At 57.9% G+C, this 24,225-nt stretch overlaps 2 protein-coding genes across 7 annotated transcripts in view; both read left to right on the top strand.

The window, feature by feature from the left end:
- Positions 1 to 204: 204 nt before the first annotated feature.
- SAMD10 (sterile alpha motif domain containing 10) lies at positions 205 to 12,557 on the top strand. 4 transcript variants are annotated; one of them, XM_066561804.1, is made up of 5 exons: positions 205 to 302; positions 5,596 to 5,792; positions 9,364 to 9,532; positions 10,870 to 11,010; positions 11,289 to 12,557. In XM_066561804.1, exons 1-5 carry the CDS (start codon positions 272 to 274, stop codon positions 11,351 to 11,353), a joined length of 603 nt encoding a protein of 200 aa, XP_066417901.1. In that variant the 5' UTR covers positions 205 to 271; the 3' UTR covers positions 11,354 to 12,557. The 4 variants fall into 4 exon arrangements, with proteins under 4 accessions (XP_066417901.1, XP_066417900.1, XP_066417898.1 ...); XM_066561803.1 differs by lacking the exon at positions 205 to 302 and adding an exon at positions 3,278 to 3,347; XM_066561801.1 differs by lacking the exon at positions 205 to 302 and having other exon boundaries at positions 3,738 to 5,792.
- A 7,963-nt stretch (positions 12,558 to 20,520) lies between these two features.
- Positions 20,521 to 24,225, top strand: part of ZNF512B (zinc finger protein 512B) — a 29,728-nt gene continuing 26,023 nt past the window's right edge. For all 3 annotated transcript variants that reach the window (XM_066561482.1, XM_066561483.1, XM_066561481.1), the window contains exon 1: positions 20,521 to 20,585. The gene's annotated coding sequence lies outside the window, so the exon portion shown is untranslated. The remainder of the gene's footprint in view (positions 20,586 to 24,225) is intronic.

Genomic DNA, 24,225 nt, shown 5'->3' with positions numbered 1-24,225 from the left:
AGGGACCCGCTCCCCCAGCTGGAGAGCGACAGCGGGGATGACGCCCGGGGCAGGGATCGGGGGGTGCTGCAGGAGCGGGGCGATGCTCGGGGATGCTCGCGGCGGGCGGCAGCGCGGGGCCGGCGGCGGGCGGAGCCCCCGGGGGTGGCGGATGGCGGCGCCGCCCCCGGCGCGGACACCGGGGCGGGGCGGGCGGGAGCGCCCGGTGCCGCCGGCGGCGCGGGGGGCGCGGGGCTCCGTCCCCGCCCGAGCGCGGCGCCGCTGCCGGAGGATGAGCTGCGGCCGGCCCAAGGACATGGAAGGTACCGGGCGCGGGCGGGGGGGCTCAGGTGCGCGGCGGGACGCGCTTCCCTCAGCCGCCAACGCGGCGGGCACGGACCTGGCTGTCCACTCCATCCCGGGGGCCGCCCTCCATCTCCCCCCGATGCCGTCCCCTCCATCCTGGGGCTCTGTCCGTCCTCCATCCCCCGGTGCTGCCCCTCCGTGCCGGGGGTCTGTTCTTCGTCCCTCCCCCGGCGCTGCCCCCTCCATCCCGGGGTCTGCCTGCCCTCCGTCCCCAGTGCTGTCCTCTCCATCCCGGGAGTCAGTCCCTCCACATTCCCCTTTACTGCCCCATTCCGGGGAGAGGCTGTCCCCGTGCCCTACCCTTGGAATTGTGGTGTGCCAATGAAATGGGCTGGAAAATTTGGATAGAGCAAAGGGATGCAGGTGTGAGGACAGGGCAGGCAGGCCTGGGGGTGCAGGAGCAGGGCAGGACCCCCAGGAAGAGCATGTCAAGGTGGAAGGGAGCTCACTGGAGGCAGGGGTGTCTGTGCCTGTGGGCTCCCACACCTGCCAGGAGAACCTGGAGTCCTGCCCACTGCCCTCACCCCACACTCTCACACTGTCCAACCCTACAGAAGTCCTCAGTCAAAGGGTGTTCAGGGACCTCCTGGCAGTACCCCTGGCAGTCTCAGGAGCACAGATATCCTAAAGGCATGAACATTTCCCCCAAACACTGTGCCCACTCCATCAGCGTGTGCCCAGGGCACCCATCCTGCTGCACAGGGAGGACAGAAAGGACATTTGCCTTTTGTTCCCTTCCTCCTCTGTCCTCGGGAGGCACCAGCAGTGGGCAGCCACCAGCCTGAGCTCTGGCCGGGGCTCTTATCTCATCTCTGCAAGCTGAGAATTCAGAGGGAAGCGCTGGGGTGACACTCACCACACCCAGGGCCTGAGCCAAGTACACTCCAGGGGAAGCTGGAGGGGCTGGAGGAGGTGCCAGTCCTCTTTGGGTCTGGTTTCATCTTCCTCAGATCTTTGGGAATAGCTCAGGACAGGACCTGGTCCACCCTGTAGGCACAGCTTCAAAGATGGGATGTGTTCGGGGATTCCAGAGAGCATCACTGGAGTGACCATCCCTGGAGGCTCCACCGGCTCCTGCACCAGGGTGAAGCCACATGGAAGGGGCAGAGGGGACCAGGGCAATGGCAATGCCAGCTGAGCTCATGGCTCATGCCACTAAAAGCAGGATGAGTTCTTCACAAAGCTGCTCCCTGAACTGAGCAAATTCTCTGGGTCCTCAGAGAGTCCTAGGCGTCCTCAGAGACTTCTGCTCCCATCCACCCTTCCTTCACCTGCCTGCAGGATCACAAGAAAGATGACCAGCTCCCCAAATCCACCTCCAGTTATAAGTAAATCCCTCGTTTTATTTGGTGCTACACATCTCTTTCCCTCCCAAATGCCGTGTGAGGACCCACCCTTAAGGGTCATCACACACAGGCAGCCAGGCAAGCCAACAGAGTGATTTCATTCCTTGAGGAGCTTGTCTCAAGATTCTCCCATTAATCCCGGGAAGCCTGTCTGACCCCGGGAAGCCTGGCTGCCCCCACCGCAGCTGCCTGCAGACACGGCCCCATCTGCAGGGCAGGTCTGTGGGACAGCCACGATGGCATCAAAGACACGGGGATGTTCCTGAGGCCGTGATGAGAAGTGATGGCAGAGGACAGAACAGGAGTCTGTGCCTGCCCAGGCTCCCCTGTGCCCCTGCCTGCTCCTCCTGCAGCTTGGCTGTCTGCCACCGTGTCCCCTGGGCAGTCCTGGTCACCTGCGAGCAGGAAGCATCGGCGGGAAGTCCCCTGGCCGCCGCTTTGCTGGTAGTGATCAGCCCGGGGCAGCTCGGCACCCACACGGAAATGCTTTTGCCGGGGAATGCTGCCACATCCTGCCCCGAGGTGCCCAGCCCCGGGAGGCTTCCCGTCCCTGTCCCCACCAGCAGCTGCTGCTGCTCTGAGCCTCTCCAGCGCTCACGTTTCACCAGCCATAAAAGTGTCTGGAGAGGGAATGGGAGCGGGAGCAGCGCCGTGCCTGGGGAGGGGACGGAGCCGTGGCTGTCCCTGTCCCACCGCTGCTGGTCCCCCTGCGGTGACCCGGACCTGGCCTTCCCCTCCTGCGAGGCTGGAGAGGTGCCCAAAATGGATCAAAGAGCCATGGAAACAAGCCGGCAGCGATTCCCCGGCGGCGAGCAGGCAGTGGGGTGTCACTCACGGGGGCAGGCAGAGGGGCACAGGGACCCGAGACCAGCAGGCAGAGACTTGCAGTAGTGGGGTCACAGTGGCTGTTTGGGGAGCTGAGCTGAGCTCTCCCCTCCCCACTCCAGCTCGGGCTCAGCCAGCCTGGAGGTTCCTGCATTCCCGTGTCAGGATCCAGCACAGCCTCTGCTCTGTGGGAGCCCCACTTCGGCCGGGACCCCAACACGACCATGGCCATGAGAGCTCTGCCGGGAGCAGGTGCAGCCCGCACCGAGCCCTGCAGCCCCTTCCCCTTAAGGCTGTTCCTCACCACGCTCCTTCTTCCCTTTCCTCCTTCACCCGGCCGCCCTAAGCCAGCGGCGCCCCCGGTGCTGCCACACTCGTGCCACGGCTCGCTTGTGCCCTTTGGTGCCCGGTGGGCGCAGTGTCCCCTGCAGCAGCTCCCCAGGCTCCCTGCCCACCCCGGTGCCAGCTGGCCCTGCCGCGGGATTAGGGGGGAGCACGGGAGGAAAGCCCGAGCATCGCCCGGATCAAACGCCCACGGGGCAGCGGGGAGGGGGTGTCGGTGTCATTCCCCCCCTGTCCGTGTGAGAGCGGCTCTGGCCGCCCGGAGCTGGGATGAGCGTGCAGCCGGGGCTCAGAGGCAGCGGGAGGGAGGCGCTCGGGGGAATCAGTCAGGTGTGGACGAGGTATGAGAGGAGGCAGGGATGGAGCCGCACTCGTGACAGCGGTGCCGAGCGCTCACGCGCATCCCTCCTCCCGCCGAGATGCAGCAGGGCCGGCCATCCCTCTGCTGCGTCTCCACCATCCGCAGCTCGCAGGGACCACCCGAGCCAGGTGAGGCGTCTTCAGGGCATGGCCGGGGGGCTGTGGGGCCGGCGGGCCTGGGGGGAGATGCTGCATGAGCGTTCCTGGCCGGAGGGCACAGCCTCCAGGCTCAGCGGAGAGGGGCGGAGGGGATGGAGGGCGGCTGGTAGCTGCTGGGGATGCTGTGGCTACTCCCTGTGCAGGGCACGGAAAGGAGAGCCCGTGCTGGATGTCACCCCCATGTCCCTACGTGGAGTCAGCCCAGGGCTGTCCTGACACGGGGCTCCTCCGTCCCCATCCTTTCCTTGCTCCAAAACGCTCCCACATGCCCTGCTCACCTTCCCTACCGTCCCATGTCGGGTGCTGCCAGTTGATTGGAAAGTTGGGATGCAAGGGCTGGGCTGGGGAAACTGAGACTGTGGAGGAGCTGCTGGCCAGGGCCTCTGGGCTGCAGGGCAGCCACTGCCTGCTCCAATGGACAGCCATGCCCCCAAAGCTCCTGGGGCTGCCTTTCTTCCTGGTTCGTTTTTCCTTTCCACTTTCACCCCTCTTTCCCATCTGCTCCCGCTCCTGGTGTTGCCTCCAGCAGAGTTTGCTGCAGGAGCAGAGATGCCCATGTCCTGCTGCTGGAGGCAGCTGCTCCATAGCTCCCTATGGATTTGGGTCCTGCTGATGGCCAGATCCCTCTGTAGCAAGTCCTGGGGAAGCCCTGGCACAGCTGAAGGACACAACTCTGGCAGCAGCCCCTCCAGACCTGCCAGGGTTCTATCTGCCACAGCACCCAGTGGGATGGGCAGGTTCCAGCTCAGTGGTATCCCAGCAGAGCTGCAGTGCTCAGGGTGATAGGGACAGGATGGTGGCATCTCAGACATCCTTGGCTGGATGGAGCACAGCCCACTCTGGTCCTCACCCAACAGGCCCAGGGTGTCTGAGACTGTTGGAAGTCACCCAGGACAGGTGCAGAGACCACCCCTACCAGTCCTGCCTCTGTTCCCCACTGAGCCTCTCCATGCATCTCCCTCCACCTTGTTTTCTCTCAAATCACTTCCCCAGCCATCACACAGGTTCCCTGCCTCAGTTTCCCCATGGCAATGCTTCCTGCTGGGTGTGTTTAAGAAACAACACTGTGTGATGTGGTCTGGGTATCCTGGGACAATCCTTTTTTGCTCTATTTTGACTTTTTTTGGCCAGTTGTTCTCCTGTTGCATAAAGGTGTACTTGAATGGTCTCTTTGAAACCTCTTCCCTCTTAAAACCTGCTAATTAGGAAATTGAGCTGCATCAGGATTTCTCCAGCCCTCCTGCTCTCCCAGGGTGGTTTGTCCTGGAAGTGAGTCACCTTTGGGTGCTGCTCTGCTCTTGGAGGTGGTTCATGGCTTGCCTGGCTCCCCGTGGTGGGAGCAGGTGAGCTGGGGGATGCTCCAGTCTTTGCTTCTGCAGATCAGAGCTGCTTATGTCAAGCTGTCTGGCTTTTATCTGGAGCAGACAGAGCGTGAGCCCCTAATACCCACTCACCCTCCTCCTGTGGCAGCTGGGTCCCTTCAGCCCCCCTCAAAGGAAAGCTTTGCAACCTCATTGTAACCCCAACACCCCCAGCTTGTTAAAACACAAGGAATTGGACTTTGATGACCTTTGTGGGTCCCTTCCAACTCAGGATATCCTATGATTCTGTGAATAAGGGACAAAAAGCACTCGTTGTGGGTAAATGTCTCTTTGTGGTCATTATTGAAGGGCTGGTGTGTGTTTGGCCATCACTGGAGTGCACAGTAGCTGTCCCCAGGCACCCATGGTCTGTGCTGGGGGACCAGCCTGCATTCCCTTCTCCACCAGGCTGCCCAGGGAGGGTTTCTCTGCTCCCCTTCCCTCGGTGGTGGCTGTTTGCTGTCAGCCTGGACCATGGGAAGCAGCTGCCCTGGGCCTCCTCCCGGTCCCTGTCCCAGCAGGGTGGCAGTGACAAGCAGGAGGTTCTCACCACGTGTTGGGGATCAGCTGCAGGTCCTGAGTCTGCTCGGCTGGCAGGTGTCAAAACAAACGTCGCTCATGAGGGGTTTGTGTGGGCAAACATCTTGTCGGGTGCCTGCTGGATCCCAGCGCCAGCTGGCGGTTCCTGGGCTGATGGATTTCCTTCTTGGCAATGGGGAAGGAAGGCAGGAACGGGGAGATTTTGGAGAGAAGGGCCCACAGCCCGAGTAGAAAAAGGGTAGAAAAGGCACTTTTGTGTGCCCCGGCATGGGGTGGATGGGCACCATGGCCATCTCTCACCCCCCTTCCCTCTGCAGCCGCCGCTGCCGCCTCTGCTCACTTCAGCTTCTGCCGCAGCCTCCTGGAGCACACGGTGTCGGCCGAGAACCTCAGCTACCGCCTGCAGCGCGCCGCGGGCAGCAGCCTCACCTGGCACGACGGCCGCAGCCAGCGCCCCGACGGCACCGGGCGCACCGTCAAACTCCTGCGGCAGCCGGGCACTGAGGGCTCGCAGGTACCCCAGACCCCACGGGCGTGCCCAGGGAGCACAGTGTGTGCCAGACCCCCTGCAGGTACCCACAGCCACCCCGGGCATGCCCAGGGAGCACAGTGTGTGCCAGACCCCCTGCAGGTACCCCAGACCCCATGGGCGTGCCCAGGGAGCACAGTGTGTGCCAGACCCCCTGCAGGTACCCACACCCACCCAGGGCGTGCCCAGGGAGCACAGTGTGTGCCAGACCCCCTGCAGGTACCCACAGCCACCCCGGGCATGCCCAGGGAGCACAGTGTGTGCCAGACCCCCTGCAGGAGCATCCCCTCTTTCCCTGCGGGATCAGGCCTTCAGGTCTTGTTTTGCTGGAAGTTCTGGGTGTTTAGTTATAGTGACATGTAAACATCATCATGTGTTTCCATCAGGCCTCGTGCTGTGCGGGGGTGAGCTCTCTGTGTCACCTCCCCTCTGTGCATTACCTGCCCTCCCACCTGCAGATGAGACTTAAAACCATTTTGCATTAAATATGCCACAACCAAATTCCTTATAATGCCTTAAAATCGCTTGTGTGTGTGTCTCTTAGCCAGGTTTGGACCATTGTCTTCCTGAAATCTGAAACTTTATTGTACTGTGGAGGCTGTGAGCCAAAGGTTTCCCTCTATTCACTGCTGCACAGACAGAGGAAGGAATATCAGCCCTGCAGGTGGCTCCTGGTGCTTCCCAGCCCCTCCATAACACCCTGGGAGTCAGGTTCAGAGTGGCACATCCAGACAGTGAATGCTGGAAAGAAAAGAGGGGAAATCCAACTGCCTGGCTTCCAGCTGCCAGCATGGAGATGCTTTTGTGTCACAGGGCCTCCGTTCTGGTTTGGCTTCAGAAGGGAGCAGGGACCCCACAGGGATGGATATGGTTGTGATGCTCTCAGGAGCAGCAGCTCCAGGGCAGACAATGTCCCATGTGCTGGTGGCACTGTCTCATCACCTCCAGGTGACTCCTGCATGGGGACACACCAGCCACCCTCCAGCTGTGGCTTATCATGATTCTCCCTCCTCCACCTCTATGTGCTGCCCAGGAGGATTTAGTGAAAGGCTTTTAATTTGCCATAAGCAAAGGAAAATGCCGGAGTGAAGGGAAGTGATGCAAGTTGCTCCTCGCAGTGCCCCCGGTTCCCCCATCCACCTCCTGCCTTCCTGCCAGAGCAGCCTCCCAGCCTTCCTGCCTGCTCTCCTCCACACCGGCGCTCGATATTCACGGCTGAGAGTTTATCAGAGAGACAGCGCGGCTCAGCCGGCTGGAAAACAAACCCATGATCCCTTTACACCTCCCCTGCCCCTCTGGGGAGTGCAGGGGCTCACTTGGGGACCCTCCGTGGGGAGGGGGAATGCACGCCGAGCAGGCAGCCGGGGGTTTGGGGATGCTGGGACGGTGCCCGGCGCAGGGCTGTGCGTGCAGCCGTGTGCGTGCCCAGGGAAATTGCCGGTTGTTTGTCACCTCTTCCCCCGTGCCTCGGAGGGTTACTTGGATAATAGCTGTGGGAAGCCCGCGGTAAGCTCCCGGGAAGCTGGTTGCTATTCCCCCCAGCCCCTCCGCTTCTCATCATCGCTCGTTAGTGAATCCAGAGCAAATCGCCGCCTCCTCCTCCTCCTCCTCCTCCCCACGGCACACTCTCGGGCGCGCTCAGCCGAGTGTGAAGGAGCCGCGCAGCTGGCGTTGGGCTGGGGCTGCTCCCGCAGGCAGGCGACTCCCGGGATGCGTCTGCTGGAGCCGGGCAGCTGCCGGGGTGTCCCCCAAAGGTGAGGGTTTGGTTCAGAAACGGAATCCTGTGCATTGTCTATTGGATTTTCCATCTGCTTTGGAAACGGACTCCTTGCTTATTAATGCACAGCCTCCCAACTTTGCCTTATTCCCTCTTGCTTGGATGTTCCCAACGAGACCTGCTTGAGGAACAGCTCTTTTCCAAGCTCAAAGGCTCCCCTGGGCACAGGCAGCAGTCCCACCAGGCTGGCCATGCTCCATGGCAGTGCCCGGCACGGGGCAGGGAGCACATCCAGCCCAGCTGCCCTCCACTGCCTCCTCCGCAGCATCTCTCAGGAATGTGTCATTAGTTTCAGTGACTGCGGGATGTCTGGAGTCCCTCTTACACTAATTATCCTGCTCCTCTATTAGACATGCTTAATTAGCCAGCGTTCACGGCAGAGGTCGGTGTTGGCACACCGTGGGCCACACGCTGCCGACCTTTGCCGTGCCCGTGTGTTGTGCATCAGCTGCTGTTCCTGCCCTGTCCCTGCCGTGCCTGGGGCGTGGGTGAGCCCTGGCAGTCCAGTACCCTTGTGCTGTGGGAAGCAGGGATGCCTTTTCCACCCCAATTTGCTGTGATCCAGCCCAGGACAGTCCCAGCAGCTTGGCCACAAGCTTTGGAGCAGTGATGTTTGCTGGTGCTGCTCAAGGATGGAGTCTCAGCATCACCAGCAGTGGAGAGCTCACCAATTTCTCCTGGGTGCTAAAAGCAGGGAAAGGGAGATTCCTGCATCCTCCAGCCCCATTTCCCAGCCAACCTGGAAGATTCCCTAGGAGAAGCAGGCTTGCTCCCTGTGCAGTCACAGCTCAAGATGAGTGATTTGCTCTGTGTCAGATAAGTCCAGGCTGCAACAACCTTGTGAGGCCAGAGTAGCTGTGATGAGGGAGAGAAAATGGAGCTGCCAAGTGGCTCAGGGTGAGACTGGGTGGCTCAGAGTGAGACTGGCCAGTGCAGCAGACAGCTGGAGGAAGGGAAGGTGGGGTGGAGGGATGCTGTCAGGGAAGCCCCCTCTCCCTGTGGGCATAGCTTGGTACTGTGAGTGGCATAGCTCAGCAGGTGGTGGAGGTGGCCAGGGCACACTGGGGTGCTGGGGACTGTGGCCCTGCTTTATCCTGGGTGTCTCTGAGCATAGCAGCACCCCAGGAACAGCTGCAGGATTGAGAGGTGGCCTTGGACACCTGCAAGGTTGCAGGACCTTGTTGTGACCAGTCAGCTCAGGGTTGAAGGAGGTTGACAGGGAGAGTCCTTCCTACTCCAGGGCACCAGCTGGCTGCTGGCTGCTTTCCTGGGGAATTCTGGTGGGGATGAGTTTGCACCAGCACCAACATCTGGTGGGAATGGCTTTGCACCAGTTCCTACTCCCCTCCAGGATCCCACTGGCTTCATCCCCACTGAGAGCTTCCAGCAAATGCCCATCTCTGCCTGGTGAGGTGGGGACCCCGAGGACCCCAGGACATCTCCTGAGCCTGTGCAATGCTCTGCTGGGCTGGGAGATGCATAGGGGAGGGGAGTTGGGTCTCTTGTCTGCAGCAGGAGGGCTGGGAAGTTTAAAGTGTTGGGTCTATATATGGCAGGACACCAACTCAACCTCCCATCCCCACTCTCTGTGCCCCCTTTACTGGTTCCTCTGATTTCAGGGTGAGCCCAGAGACTCCAGAGGGTGTGGAGCCAAAGTCTGCAGCATCACCACAATCCTATGCAGCCAACCAGCATCTCCCCCATCCCCAGGGACTGATTTCTGTTTTCCTTCTCCCAGGGTTGAATCCCACTAACACTCTCCCCTCCCACTCCCCTCAGGTCCGTGGCTGTGACCATTATGGCATCTACCACACCAGCCCCACGCTGGGCAGCCTGGTCAAGCCAGTGGTGCTGTGGACCCAGCAGGATGTGTGCAAATGGCTGAAGAAGCACTGCCCACACAACTATCTCATCTACGTGGAGGCATTCTCCCACCACGCCATCACAGGTACAGAGTGTCCTCTGGACTGTGCAGAGCGTGTGCTCCTGGGAAAGGCTGTTTGGACATTGGTGGTTCATAAGATGGACATACCCCTCATTTCTGTCCCCTCTCCCCATGAGATGCAGCCAGGGTGAGAGCAGGGGACACAGTGACACTGACCCAGGCTGGGCAGGAGGCATCTGCCACCAGGGTGAGCTCCAGGACAGGCTGGAGGTTCTTTAGAATGATTAAATTGGTTTATGAGACAGGGAAGAGTCTTCTCATCACCTAGCTTAATGTAATAATACTATTATAAAAGCTTTTTCAATACTGAAAATTTTTGCATAAGAGAAAAATCTCTGCCCAGTTGGAGTTCCAGTTTCAAAGGTCTTTGTCCAGGTCCAAATCCAACTCCCAGTCAAGTCCTTCAAGCAGACTCACCTCTAGGATCTGCTCCCTCCCCTTTGCTCCCTGTGGACAGTGGCTTTGACCTCTGTGTAAGAGCATCATTCCAGTCCAACTTCAATATGTGCAAGGCCAGACTGAGCTCTGCCAGGGCCAGGGGACGGTGTCAGGGAAGTGAGGGCAGGAGCTGCCTGGGGGGGATGAGAAATCCTAATGCATAAGCTCTGCCAGCCCTTGCTCAGGCAACAAAGGCAGCATTAGTGAGTGTATGCTGTAAAGCAAGGACAAAAGCTGGTTTAAAATCCCTCCTGTAATAGCCCCAGACTGGAGGGAAGTGGCTCGGTGGGGACTGGAGCACTAATGCGTTGTGATGGGCACCGCCATTCATAGCCCCGGGATGAGCAGCCCTGTGTGGGGACTCTGTGCTCAAAAAACATCTCCTCATCTGGGAGGTGGAGCAGAGAATAAAAAGCTGCTGCCTGCGGGGATGGGTTGCAGGATTGTGCTGCTGATACCTGGCAGAGGCTGGGGACATGAGCTGCCACCCGGTGCTCTCTGAAAGGGAGGTCACAAACCAGAATGGAAGGGACCTGAAAGCTCATCTCATTCCACACCCTTGCCATGGGCAGGGACAGCCTCTGCTAGAACAGGTTTCTCTAAGCCTTGTCCAGCCTGGTCTTGGACACTTCCAGGAGTGGGGCAGCCGCAGCTTCTCTGGGTAACATGTGCCAGAGCCTCTCCACCCTCACAGGGATGAATTTCTTCCCAGCATCCAGTTTAACCCTATCCTCTGCCAGTCATTCCCCCTCATCCTACCCCTCCACGCACAACTGCAGGCAGTGAGAGAGCGCTCCCTCCTCCTTCCTCCATGCTGATGGGTTCCCCTTTGTGCTGCCCTTTCCTGGGCTCATCCCCCACTCTTTGTGCTGGTGGGGCACTGAGCCATCCTGTGTCTGCAGGCCGGGCGCTGCTGCGGCTGAACGGGGAGAAGCTGCAGCGCATGGGGATCGCGCTGGAGGCGCAGCGCCAGGAGCTCCTGCAGCAGGTCCTGCAGCTCCAGGTGCGCGAGGAGGTGCGGAACCTGCAGCTGCTCAGCCAAGGTAGGGCCTACGGGGCAGCCCACAGCTGGCTGTGGCACACAGGGATGGGTTGTGGGGCCGTTCAGGGAGAACAGGGGGGAGTTGTGATGCACAGGGACAGGCTGCCACACGCAGCCCAAAATCCATCAGTGGCTCTCTGCATGGAAGGGAGGAGATTCTCTGGGGATGGTAGTGGGTGAGCTGCGACGTGCCACCCTGCAGGCTGTTTATTCCTTCCTCTCCCACCTTGTTCCAGCTTCTTTTGGAAATGTCTCCTAGCTGATCCGTCTGTTTGGCAGATTGCACCAACACTGTGAACCGAGCTCCGCTGGGATGGGCTGTGCATCGCCGATACGAGACCTGAGCCACACGTTTGGAATAAGAAGAGACAGCTTCCCAGACACTCCAGGGCTCCTCTCCTGCTTCTTCCTTCTCTTTCTTTTAAAGGAACACATTCCTGTGCAGGGATGGAAGGTTTCTTCCAGCAGACATGGCTCTTGGCTGGAGGAAAATCAGCAAACCAGCTGCTGGGACAGATGATGAACTTCCATCCACCTGAGCCTGACAGTTCACAGGGAAAGAGATGGAAAAAAGGAGATGGCAAAAGGCAGGGCTCAGCACTGTGGAGAAAGGGAATGCAGTGATTCCAGGGACAGCTCGGAGCCATGTGCAGGACACTGAAGCATTATGCACTTGGGCAACATCCCAGCACCCAGCAACTCGTGTCCATGCCTCGGAGCTTATTTAGGCGGCTTTGGTTTCCTCATCAGACTGGGCTGCCTTCCAGTGGCCAGGGAGGTGACGTTATCGGTAGCAAATAAGATGATACAAGCAGCCAAAAAATTCAAAACGGGGCCAAGACCCCAGCAGCCAGCTCCACTTGGTGAGTTAAAAAGGGAGCTGAGTCATCAGAGCTGGAAAATCTGCAAGTAAAAGCAGGTTGGATGCACCAGGAGGGTGCCATGGCCGGGAGGAAGCTGTGCCAAGAGCTCATCCTTCATCCACAGGCAGGCAGGGGAGCCCGTGCAGGGCTGGGGGCAGCAGGCAGGGGTGCTGCTGTGGGGTTGTGGGGCTGGGGGAACACTGGGTGCCAGGTCCTCCCCTGCTCCCATGCCTGATCCTGCTCTGCTCCATGCTCCCACCAGCTCTGCAGAGCTCTGCTCATCCAGACATTGGCAGGTTCCTGTCCTGACCTCCTGCCAAGAGCTGGCGATGGTGCCACCAAAGCCAGGCACCTTCCTGATGACCTTCACCATCATTACAGTAAAAGTGTTTGCTGTCAGGTCCCCATCTCCCAAACTCTCCCATACAGAGCTACAGAATGCCCCTGTGGGCAGATAAGGAAAATCCATGTGTAAATCAGGATTTTTGGCCAGGGTGGATGCTGTCACCTCCCCACATTCCACCTCAAGTGATGAGGGTAGGGCTGTGGGTCATGGGGGTCCGAAAACAGCAGCACCCCAAACCCCCTGGGGCACTGGGATGTGGAGGCAGGTCACGGTGCTCCCTGGCTGGGCATCCTCCTGCCTGCTTCTGTGCTGGTAATAAATTAGAGACTGTTATTTTAACTCACTGCTCTTCTGACTCTTCCCACACCTGAACCCGCCCTGTGAGTTTGGTCCCTCCAGTCCTTCCTGGGGATGCTCAGGAGATGTCTACAGCCCTAAATCCCTCCATGCTAGGCTGAACATCTTCCCTCTCTGCCTGTGAGTCAGGAGTTTGTGACCCTCAGCTCTGTCTGCAGGGAAGCAGCTCCAGGGCTTTGCTGTGTGTACCCCAGAACACAGGAATTAGAATTTCCTCCTCATTCCATACTGACCTTTTCTAATATGCAGCAAAATTTGCTCTTCTCGCCTCACCGGAGACTCATGAGCAACAGAGCTGGGAGAATTTACTGAGTTTAAAGAAAAGGAAAAAGAAGCCTGGGAAAAGCCCATCTTCCCCTGGTGGGGTTTGTTGCTGTCCTGGTGGGGCAGTGGGAGCTGTGGGGAGGCACGGGGAGCTGCAGGGTGACGAGGGGCCAGGAGCCCAAAGAGCAGATCACGGCTGCAGGTGTGTGCACATCGTTAGAGGGAGACGCTGAGCTTCTCTCCAGAGCCTGGGAGCTGCACGGGGAGAAATGCCTTCTCCAGGCTCCGGCTGGGCTCATGCAGAAAGCTGATGGAGATCAGGCTTGGAATGCAGCTGGGGTGCACAGAACAGTGCTGGGGCTGCCCTAGACCCTCTGGAAAAGGCAGGGTTCCCCCCAGATCCTGCCCCAAAGCCTGGCTGCCCCTTGCTGTGATCCTGAGGATGCTCTGGCTCTCTCCAGCTCCTCAGCATGAAAGAAAGCAGAAACCCGACCAACTGCATTCAGCCAGGGCCCCAGCCATAGGGCTCAGGTATCTCTGAGACCCACCAGCACAAGATGAGGTAGAGGAGCAGTGTGAAAAAATGTTCCCAGGGCTGGCAGGATGATGCTGTCCTGCTCCCAGTCCCCTGCTCTGTGTCTTTGTTCTGATGAGGGTGGTGATAGTGAGAGCAGAGCATCTTGGCAGGCTGGGTCTGAACTACTGCTCTGGCAGTGTCTGGTGCCACCTAATGCCCATGGCTTGTCCAAGGGGCACCCAGGACTCTGCCCAAGGCAGCAGGGATGCATCCAGGACAGCCCCAACATGGTTTTGACTTCAGTAGCTCTGGGCATACAGCAAAATGCATCTGCAAGGTGGATCCAAGGAAGGACAGTCCTCCTCATGGGTGAGAGTTTGGTGGTGAGTATTGCACCAGGACCCTGAGAACTGGGGGCAGATGCTGCTCAGGATCCTCTCGGACTGAGGCACAGCTTGGTCACTCCTCATCTTTGGCTGAGCAAGAAAAATACCTTCTATTTGTCCAGCACTTATCTGCCAGTGATATTCCAGGCACTGCCCCAAAACAAACAGGGCCGACAATGAAACACAGATGAATCAATTCATGCAATATTAAAACCAGACAACAATTAAAGTAAACAGAAAACACCAGCAAGCATCAGTCAGTCCCCTGCAGCAGGCAGGAGGATACAGGCAGCAGCACTGGGGAACAGGGACAGGCAATGGCCACACAACTCCTGGCTCTGATAATTTTTTTTTGCCATTTTATTTGGTGGAAAATCTTTTGAATAAGGGAGCCAATGTGTCACCAGCATCAGGAGTTATGTTCAGCACCTTCTTAGAAAGGAACAATCCAGCAACTCCCTCCCAGTGGCAGAGGCAGTTTGCAGATTCCAGCAAGGTTTTCAAGCAGAAAATAAAAAAGCCAGCAGAAATGCCCATAGAAAATGCATGCAAATTTGTCTGAGTAATTACTGAGCTTGATGATGTAAACACCTCCAGCTCCGAAGCACTGCTGATTGTGGCTCTGATGCAGGGAATGCTCCCCATCCCTCCAACCCTGAAATTCACAGTGGGTGCTGGAATTCCCAGCCTGTGCTGTCCTGGCAGAGCAGAGTGGGAGGACACGGTGTGCTGGGCACAGGGGTGGTGGTGCCTACCACTGGCTCTGCTGAGGTGCAGCTGGTTCAAATTGGAATGCCTGTCCTCAGTGGTTTGTATTCTCCATCTAATTAGGACCTGTCATCCCACCAGTGCACAGGGAGGATTACAAACCACCCCAAGGCATTGGGGAAGTTTGACATGAGCAACAAGTGCTGGCAGCCCAGTAAGCCAACCCTGCCCTGGGCTGCATCCCCAGCACCATGGCAGCAGAGAGGGGGGGTTTGTCCTCCCCTTCTCGGCTCAGGAGGGACCCCACATGCAGCACTGCCTCGAGCTCTGGGGATCCCAACATCAGAAGGTTGTGGAGCTGCTGGAGTGAGTCCAGAGTGTGAACCCAAAGGTGCTCCAAGGGCTGGAGCACTGCTGCAGTGAAGACAGGCTGAGAAATCTGGGGTTGATAAACCTGGAAAAGAGAAGGTTCTGGTGAGATCTTAGAGCCACTTTCAGTGCCTAAAGGAGCTGAATGACTTTGAACAAGGGTCTGAAGTGACAGGACAAGGGGGAATGGCTTTAAACCAGCAGAAGACAGGGTTAGGTTGGATATTAGGAATAAATCCTTCCCTGTGAGAGTGGTGAGGCACTGGCACAGGCTGCCCAGAGTAGCTGTGGCTGCCTCATCCCTGGAAGGGCTGCCTGGGTGCTGCCCCAAGTCAGAGCATCCCAGGGAAGAGTGAGGTGCCAGCGTGTGGCAGGGGCACAGTGAAACAGCCACTCCTGGGATGCTCCAACAGCTACACCCCAGCTCTGGCACACCTGCCTCTGCCTCATCCCATAGCCCTGCTCCCCATCCCGCTGCCTGGTGCTGGAGGACAAGACAGGGCTTGGGAATACACACAGAGTCTCACAGTGATGGCAGCAGAAGTCTTCTGCTCCTGTATGTTCTTGCTGCACATCCAGGACTAATCAATCTTGATTTATTGCTAATGAACTTGAAAACAGTGTTGGGATGGATCAGGTGCCACTCAGGGTGAGATGGATAATATAATTAAGATTTCCTCAAAGGTCCCGTTTTTCTTACCTTGTTAATTAAGCTGATGTGGGGCCCTCCATGCAGAATACGTAATGAGAGGCTGCCAAGACAGAGCTGGCTGTTAATGGGAGGTGATGCAGGAGGAAATGCTGGTCTTGACCGCAGGGCTGGAGACATTTGAGCAGCTCTTTGGTGGCTTGGTCCCCCAGAGCAGCCAAGAGTTGATCTCTGCTGAGAACTCAGCACATGCTTTGCACAAATCCAGTTGGAGCCCACAGGGCAGAGCGTGCAGTCACAGGTGGAGGTGGATGGGCTCATCCCTGTTTGGGATAGGCTGAGCATTGTGGCAGAGCACACCAAGGCACAGCCCAGGGTGTGGGGACGGGGCATTTCCTGCAGGAATCCATGAGCAGCCCCAAGCAGCAGCTCGCTCTCAGGGCTGGAGCCTGTGGTGCAAGGAGGAGGGGAAGCTGCTCACTCCCCGTGGCCCAGGCACGTTTTTGGTGCTTGCACTGGTGGTGACTTATGACAATGAATTAATGGCCTCTTAATAAGGGAGACACTTTCCTTAATTAGAAAGTATCAGAGCAGGGATAATTGCTTCATTTCATTTTGCTCCCCTGTATTACTTCCTTCATTTTTGGTCCTCATTCTCAGCTGCTGGATGCCCTCTGAATGCTCTGCTTTCCCAGAGCCAGAAACACTCCCAGGGACTGTGGGCATGACACAGAGACAGGAAAGAGGGAGAGAAGTAGGTGTGGGTATGGCTGTAGAGCTTTTACTGGGACAAGGATGAAGAGGGGTGGGTGCAGATGCAGCTACAGTGCTGCTGCTTCCACCAGGGGGGTCCCAGGTTTGCAGCAGTGCCAGGTGCTGGCAGCACCTGGGCAGGGTCAGAGCAGGGATCTGCCTGTTTGCACTGGAGTTGGTGGCACATGGGACCACCTGGCAAGGCTGGAGTAAGGGGGAGGCAGCATCCACAGGCTGGAAGCCACCAGAGGGAAGGCAGCAAGTGGTGGGAGTCAGGCAGCCCAGGGAAGGCAACAGGACTAAAATAAAGAATTGATCCAAAACAAGTATCATTTGGGTTGACCAGAGCTGTTCCCCAGCCTGGATGCACCGGTAGATTTGCTGCAAAACCAAGTTGAACATCCACAGCATTTCACTCGGGCCTTTTTTGGAAAGGCAATTTTGGGGTTTGGTTTCGGGACATTCCCAGGCAGCCATTTGCACAGGCTGTTACTGGGGCCTCCAGGAAAATCCTTCACAGCCCCCCCAGAAAATTAGCTGCTTCACTTCCCATCAGAGGAGGCACTTTCTAAAACTAGGAAGGATTTGATGAAGCCACATAACTTCATCACCAGCTGCACCCCCACAGCTCCCACTGCCTCTATGGGGCTGATGGGTCCCCATGGGACATGCCCCCCATGTCACCACAACCCTGTAAGTTATAAAAAGCAGTCTCAGGGCTGCTGGGAGCTTTACAGCTCCAGCTCCTCCTTGAGGCAGGAGCTTTTCCCCCCTTAGCCTTCCCTCTTTGCACTGCAACCATTTTGCTTTGTCGCCGTATCTAAAATTGAATCTGTTTGGATTTTCTCTCGCTCTTCTTTTTTTTTTTTTTTCCTTTTGCTTATATTTGCTGAGTGCATTCAAGCACAGGGAGGGGGAAAAAATAATAAAAAATCCATCAGCATAATTCCTGGCTGCGGGAGTGATGGCAGGCTCGGGTTTCCAATCAGCGGCCCGGGCTGCGGAGCAGCGAGCGGGAGGAGGCTGGGGCTGCCCCGGATGCTGCGGCACAAATCAGCTGCAAATCCCTCTTTGTTCGGGAATCACTCTCTTTCAGCCGGGCCAGCCTCTGCACAGCCCGTCCCGTGGATGTGTGAGCATGTGGCTGCTCCAAGGGGCTTTGTCCCCCTGCCACTCCAAGGATAAAGGGGATGCAGCAGCCGGCTGGGATCCTTTATCCCAGGATAATGCCTTGGGATACAGGGGATGCAGAGTCTCCCATCATGGGTCTGGGCATCAGTCATGCCCTTTCCCTCACCTGTCTCTGTGCATGGTGCACGAGGCTCAGCAGACATGGGCTCCCAGTGCTCCCAGTGCTCCCAGTGCTCCCAGTGCTCCCAGTGCTCCCAGTGCTCCCAGTCCCATGCATTAAGCATCTCACCATCCCACTAGTGGAGATGCTGGCCCTGCACAGCCATTAGTGGGAGATTTTGGGATGCCTCCAGAGCAGCGACATGTGCAAGAGGCTCTGCAGACCCAGCATACATTTCATTATAACAGACTTAAGGGTCTGAAGGGTGCTGCTGCAGCCCATGGATCAGACACTGCCACAGGCTGCCCAGAGAAGCTGTGGCTGCCCCATTCCTGGAAGTGTTCAAGGCCAGGCTGGACAGGACTTGGAGCAGCCTGGTGTAGTGGAAGGTGTCTAATTGTGATTCTAAAACGTGCCTTTAAGTTACTTTTTAAAGTGTAAATGCCCCATGAGCCCGGCCCATTCTGGGCAAGGAGCATTGTCCCAGCTCCAGGTCCCAACATCCCAATAGGATCTGCATCCAGAAAACCAGATTATTTCCTGCCTTTCCTTAAAGGGTGGTTTTTACATTTGTGGAGTTTTAAACTCTTGGCCAGGTGGGATACAAGCCAGAACTGACCCTTGTAGGGGGATACCCAAATTGCTGCTGGGTTGGGGTGGAGGTCACTGTGCTGGCTGCATCCTGGCAGGCACAGGCCAGCTCCAGGGAGATCTGCTCAGCACAAGAGGCTGGGGAAGTAATATCAGGACTGCATGGAGGGTGGCAGCACCTCGCTGATACAGGCTATGTAATTGTTTTTTCCCTCATCACCTCTTCCTGGGGTCCGTATCAATTTAATTTACATGCTCAATGGCTTGGACTGTTTAATCCCTGCTGCCAAGCACCTTCTCCAGCATCTACAGCTGCAGTGTGTGCCTGGGTGCTGCTCCTTGGCCTCCTCCTGCCTCGAGTGGTGGGAACAGTGGGGACAGTGGGAGCAGTGACCAGGGGTCAGAGCACTGGGGAATCACCATGTGGCGCCTCCACAGCATCGTGCTGGTTTGCAGGGATGAGCTCTCATCCACAACCCACCTCTGCAACAAAGCCACAGTGCAAGAGGGGATGTGATGTTTGCCTGTGAGCACAAGGAGGAGGAGGAAGGCAGCACCACTGCCCCTGTTGCTCTTCCTCCTCCTCCTCCTCCTGCCTTTCCCAGCACAGCTCTGCCTGTGAAACAAAGCACTCCTCAGCATCTGCTTAACATTTGCTGCTCTTTTCAAGTCCATCCCTTGGCCTGCTCTGCTAAGCAGAGCCTGAAAATAACAACAGTGGGTGCCTTTATATTGCATAATTTCAGGGGTTTGTTCCTCACCCAGCCTGTAGCTGCCTGCTCTCCCTGCCCCTGTCTAACCCATCGTGGCCAAACTCCCTATCTCCCCTCACCCTCATCCCTTTCCTGGAGATGCAAAACTGTCCTTTCTGGATACAGAAAATGGACATTGTGGCACCTTCGCACATGTGGAACAGCTGCCAGGGTGAGCGATGGGCACCGTTTACAGCGAGGAGGGGACCTCGAAGGTGCTGAAGGCACTGCCTGGTCTCAGCGAGCACGTGGAGCTGCCCGACAGCCACCCCAGCTCTCCCGGGAGGCAGCTCCTTGTCTGGGAAGCGAGCCCGCCTCGGATATGCCTCATTTTATACAAAGAAGGTGGGCTGTGCCTGTCCCTCCCACCCTGCTGAGCACCCTCCGCTCCACCGATAACCATACCTAGCAATTACACCGAGCTTTCCCTGCTCTCTGCAGACGTTAATTAAGCTCTTTTCCCCGCAATGGAGACAAAGACGGGAAAACCGCGGGGAAACTCCCGGCTTGGGTTGGGCTTTTTTTTTTTTTTTTGCACAACTGTGCCACAGGGCCTCCCAGTTCCCGGCAGCACCACAGGATCACGCACTGGTAATGGCAGCAGGATGGCCCTGACAGCGATGGTTGCTCTGGGTTCTGCTCTCACCTGGCAAAATTTATGTGGTTTTCCCTAATTTCTTGGCTACTGCTGGGTCCTGGTGTGGCTGTGCATTCCTGCAGCCGGTAACCAAGGCTGGCTGTGTCCTGCAGCCCCTCCCCAGGTGCCCCCGGCTCTGCCGAGGTGACATCCCAAGCCTGGGAGCTGGGAAAGTGTCCCATGGGCATTGCAACAGGCTCACGCTCAGCATCATTCCCGGAGGTTGGGGTGGCTTTACAAGGGGACCTGGAGCGCCCTGGGTTTAGATGTATTGATGGATGGGGAGGGCATCCTACCCGCACTTTTGCAGGCAGGATGATGAACAGGACACCCTGAAGACAACAGTGACATACAGGACACTGCCAACACCTTGGGAGGTAGGATGATGGGCAGGACACCCTGGAGGAAAGGATAACGGGCAGGGCACCTTGCCGGGCAGAATGACAGGCAGGTCATCCTGTCTGCACCTTGGAGAATCGGGTAAAGGGAAAGGCGTCTTGCCTACGACCTGGAAGGCAGGAAGGAGGGGAAGATGACAGGCAGGACACTCAGCGCCTGCACCCTGAGGGCAGGACGGCGGGCAGGACACGCTGCCCGCACCCCGGGGTGTGACAGAGGCCAAACAGCCTGGAGGTGCGGAGGGCAGCTCGGCAGCCTGCCCGCATCCCGCGGAGGCAGCGCAACGCAACCCTGCCCGCACCGGGCTCCGGCCGCACCTGCCCAGGTCAGCCCGGTGCGGGGGGCGCTGCCCCGTCCCGCCCTCCCGGGGCGGCGCCCCCGCCCGTCCTCCCGGTGCCGATCCCGGTGCCGGTCCCGGAACCAGGCGAGGCCGGAGCGGCCCGGTGGCGGCGGTGAGGGGCGCGGGGCGGGCCGGGCCGGGCCGGGCGGGGCGGGGAGCGCGCATGAGCCGCGGCGGCGGCGGCGGCGGCGGCTGCGAGGGGCGGGCGGGAGCGCGGCAGCGGAGCGCGGCGCCGCCGCGGGTGTGGGCGCGCCGGGAGCCCCGCACGGCGGCCCGGGGGCGGCGGGCGGCACCGCCTGGCCGGCCGGGGGGTGCCGGCCCAGCGCGCCCCGCACCGCGGCCCGGCCCGCCGAGGTAAGCACCGAGCGGCCCCCGGCCCGCCCGGCCCCGCGGCGGGGACCCCCGCGCCCCGCTCCGCTCCGCTCCGCCCGCCGCCGCGTCGCCATTTTGCCGCTCGCTCTTCCCCTCCCGGAGCGCGGCCGGGCCGGGCCGGGCCCTCCGTCCCCTCCCTGCCGGGCCCGGCCCGCGGGGAAGCCCCGGCCGCCTCCCGGGGATGGGGCGCGGGCCCGCGGGGTGACAGGCCCGGGCGGCGCTGCCCGCGGGGTGACAGCGGGGAGGGGCAGCGAGGGGACGCGGGCGGCACGGCCGGGCCGGGAGGTGACAGCACAGAGGTCCCCCTGCTCGGGAGGTGACAGCGGCAGCGGGCAGGGCAGAGCTCCCCGCGCCCAGGAGGTGACAGCGGCAGCGGGCAGAGCTCCCCGCACCCGCTGACCCCCGGGACAGGGGGCACACCGGTCCTCGCGGCTCGGTGCGGACTCATTGTCTGCCAGGCATGTGCGGGCGCTTTTCCCTTCGTGTCAGTGCCCGGGGACGGCGAGGGGAGGGACGGGATAACGCGCCTCGAACAGAAACTTTACACCCTCAAAAGCCTCGTCTGCGCCTGGCCAGAGCCATGTGCGGCAGGAGCGGGGTGTGCGTGCCTCGGGTGAGGTTCTCCCTCCTGGAGAGCCTCGATGGGTGTCACTCGGTTTGGGTGATAGCGGCGGGATGTGCCGTGTCCCTCCGGGGCTGCCCGGCTGTCTGCCGTGCCCAGCGAGGCAGCGGCTCGCAGGGCTTCATCCGCCACGTGCTTCCCTCCCGGGGAAACCTCCAGCGAGGGCGATTCTTCGACAGGAAGCCTCTCCCTCCGCTGCCTTGTCTTTATTCCCTGCAAGTTTTTCCCAGCATCTCTGGTTCTGCCAGGAGTTCATGGGAGGGAGCACAGCTCCTCCGACAGCGACAGGGATGGCAGTGCCCTTTGGCATCCATCATCTGTGCTGGCACACGGCTTGTCCTGGGACAGGCAGCTCCCTTGGCTTTTGGTGTTCCGTACTTCTAGAGCTGTTGGTAGATTATTGATGATAGGTAGAGCAGATTGACAGGTGACCAGGCAGTTGTCATGCAGCAAAGCCCATCTGTAGGGATGTGACTGAGGTGGGAATCCTGGCAGGAGAGCCTGGGGTCATGGTCTGCAGGTGACTTTCCACTGGTAACCATAACGATGTTGTGAGAGGGTCACAGCCAGCCCTGGCTATGTACATGCTCCTTCAGGCCTTATCCAAATTAATGAGCAGGAATTTCTGCATAGAATTATTTCCCCTTTCCCATTCTATGTCAAATTTCCAGCTGCATAGGGCTGCCAGTGGCTTGGGAACAGTGCCTTTTGTTCCCAAATGTCACTTTCCCCTTCCCACAGCCATGGGTTTCCTCCTTACCCTTGCTCCCAGCAATACCAGTTTAGCCTTCACTCATCACATTTTGGTGCTTGCGTTCACAGGAGCTTTTTTTTCCTGGAGCTGGGGTGAGATGTTTCAAAAATGTTGCCACAAAGTTCTAAAAAGTTACCTGGAAAGAGCTGGAGACCTCATAAGATGCTACTCGGCCCAGCCTTCCCACACCACATCCCGTCCCTGGCTCATGGCTGGAACCTGTGGATACCTTCTCTTCCCATTACCAGTTGCAAAAGAGTTTTCAACAAAACCTTAAGGAAAGTGTGGAAGAGCACACACTGCCTATTTTCAGTGTGTGTTACTCAAACATGAGTGAGAAATTTGAACGTTACCAAAAAACCCCACAATGGGCTGATTTTTGCTCTGTGTCTCCTGGACAATTCCTCTGTGATCCCTGGGGTTGTTTCAGTGGCCAGGGAGCAGATTTTGGCTCTTGCTGACAGGTTTATGAGATTTTTATTTTTCATTTGGTTAAAAAATAATGAGAAAAATGCAAAGGAGTATTTGGTGTGGAAAAACAGAAGATTCAGAACCTCTCAAGCTGGGCAGAGAGGATTCCTTTGAGGGACAGGTGTGTTCAGGGCGGTGAGAGGTGTCCAGCTGCTGGAGCAGGGCTGAGCTGGGCACTTTGGATGTTTTGGGAAGGGAGAGTTGGGAGGATGCTCAGTGGTGTGCAATGTCATGAGGTGCAGGAGGAGAGCACCAGAGATGTCAACAGGGTCTGTCCTGGCTGTCACTCTTTGCGTGTCACCTCGAGCTGGCCAGTGAGGCAGGCAAGGAGGTTCTGTACTCCATCCCCCATGGCATTTTGGCACTAGCCCTGGCTGGATAGAGGTGTCGGTTGTGTGGGTTTCCCCTCGGTTTTCACACCATTGTAAGCACAGAAATCTTGTCTTTGGCTTTCACTTCACTGGTTTTTGGTGAGTCTGCTTTTTCCCCTTTTTCCTTTGAGCAGCTTGAGTGAGGGTTGCTCAGAGGTACCAGACAGCAGAATGGGAAGAAAGGGGACTGCCACATTTGCCTGTGGAGGACTGGGGACAGTAGCAGTGCCCACACTGATGGGAGTGGAGCAGCAATTTGGGAAGGAACCACAGGGTCCCCTCTCCGTGCCTGCTCCAGAAAGGAGCTGCTGTCAGGCAGACTACAAACTCCTACCCAGCTCTCCCACCAAAAGAGCCCAAATTAGTTGAATCAGCGATCCCCATGTTCAGCACCAAATGCCACAGAACCAGTTGCCAAGCTGGAATTTCTCACTTGATCCGATTAACCTTTGTGCCCATGCAAACAACCACATATGTGTCACCAGCCAAGCACATGCTGGAAGCTTTTGCCAGCTCTTGGAGCATGTGGGCTGCATCCCACATGGAAAGTCCCAGATCCTACACAGAAAGTCCCTGGGGACACCTCAGAAAGAACTGCTGGACCCTCGTGTCCTGCATGTTGGTGGCATGGCTGGCAATCTGGCCACACAGGAGATGCTCCTCCATCCTCTGGGCATGAGGACAGACAGGATGAGTGTGGATGCTCTTGGGAATCAGCTCCTTTGAGTTGAATGATGCTAAACATGTGGGAGGAATTGCAGGTGATGAGTCAAATCCATGTTTTAAAAAACGCATGGGTGAACATCAGCATCCCGTCCCAGCCAAGGTCTCAAAGTCGTGGTGGTCCAAGGAATCTCTTCCCAAGGGCCTGATGCTCTCGTTGTGGAGGCATGGAGGACTTCTTTTCCCCAAATCCATATATGGCATCTCCCAGAGCAGCCCCCATCCTCAGATGTGCCTTTGCTTGTGCTGTCGGGAGGGGAAGAAGGAACTTGAAGCCGGAGGCAGAGCCAGTCATGCCGTGGGCTTCCTCTTGGCACTGCTGAATGGAGGGGTGTCCTACTGCCCACTTCCATCAGGAGTGAGAGTGGGCCTTGTGCGATAATTCCTGACGTTCATTATTTATAGAGAAGCCAAATTGAATTATTAATACAGAAAATTCAGATAGCATTAACAATTCTCAGTTTATAACAGTTTCCCATTAATAAGGAAAATTGGAAATTTATCATTACATCTGTTCATTAAAACTCACTTTTTTTTTTTTGCTTTTGGTGTCTTAAATGAAAGCGGAGAAATAAACGAAGAGGAAAAGCCATTTATTCACTACTTCTCTGGGCAAAGTCAGCCCATAATTTTTAATAAAGTCTTTGCCATTGTATGTGAAGGGGAAGCCAGGCTGTAATG

The sequence above is a fragment of the Molothrus aeneus genome, chromosome 17 (assembly GCF_037042795.1).
Source record: "Molothrus aeneus isolate 106 chromosome 17, BPBGC_Maene_1.0, whole genome shotgun sequence".
NCBI lineage: Eukaryota > Metazoa > Chordata > Aves > Passeriformes > Icteridae > Molothrus > Molothrus aeneus.
This window is presented reverse-complemented; position numbering and strand designations above follow the sequence as displayed.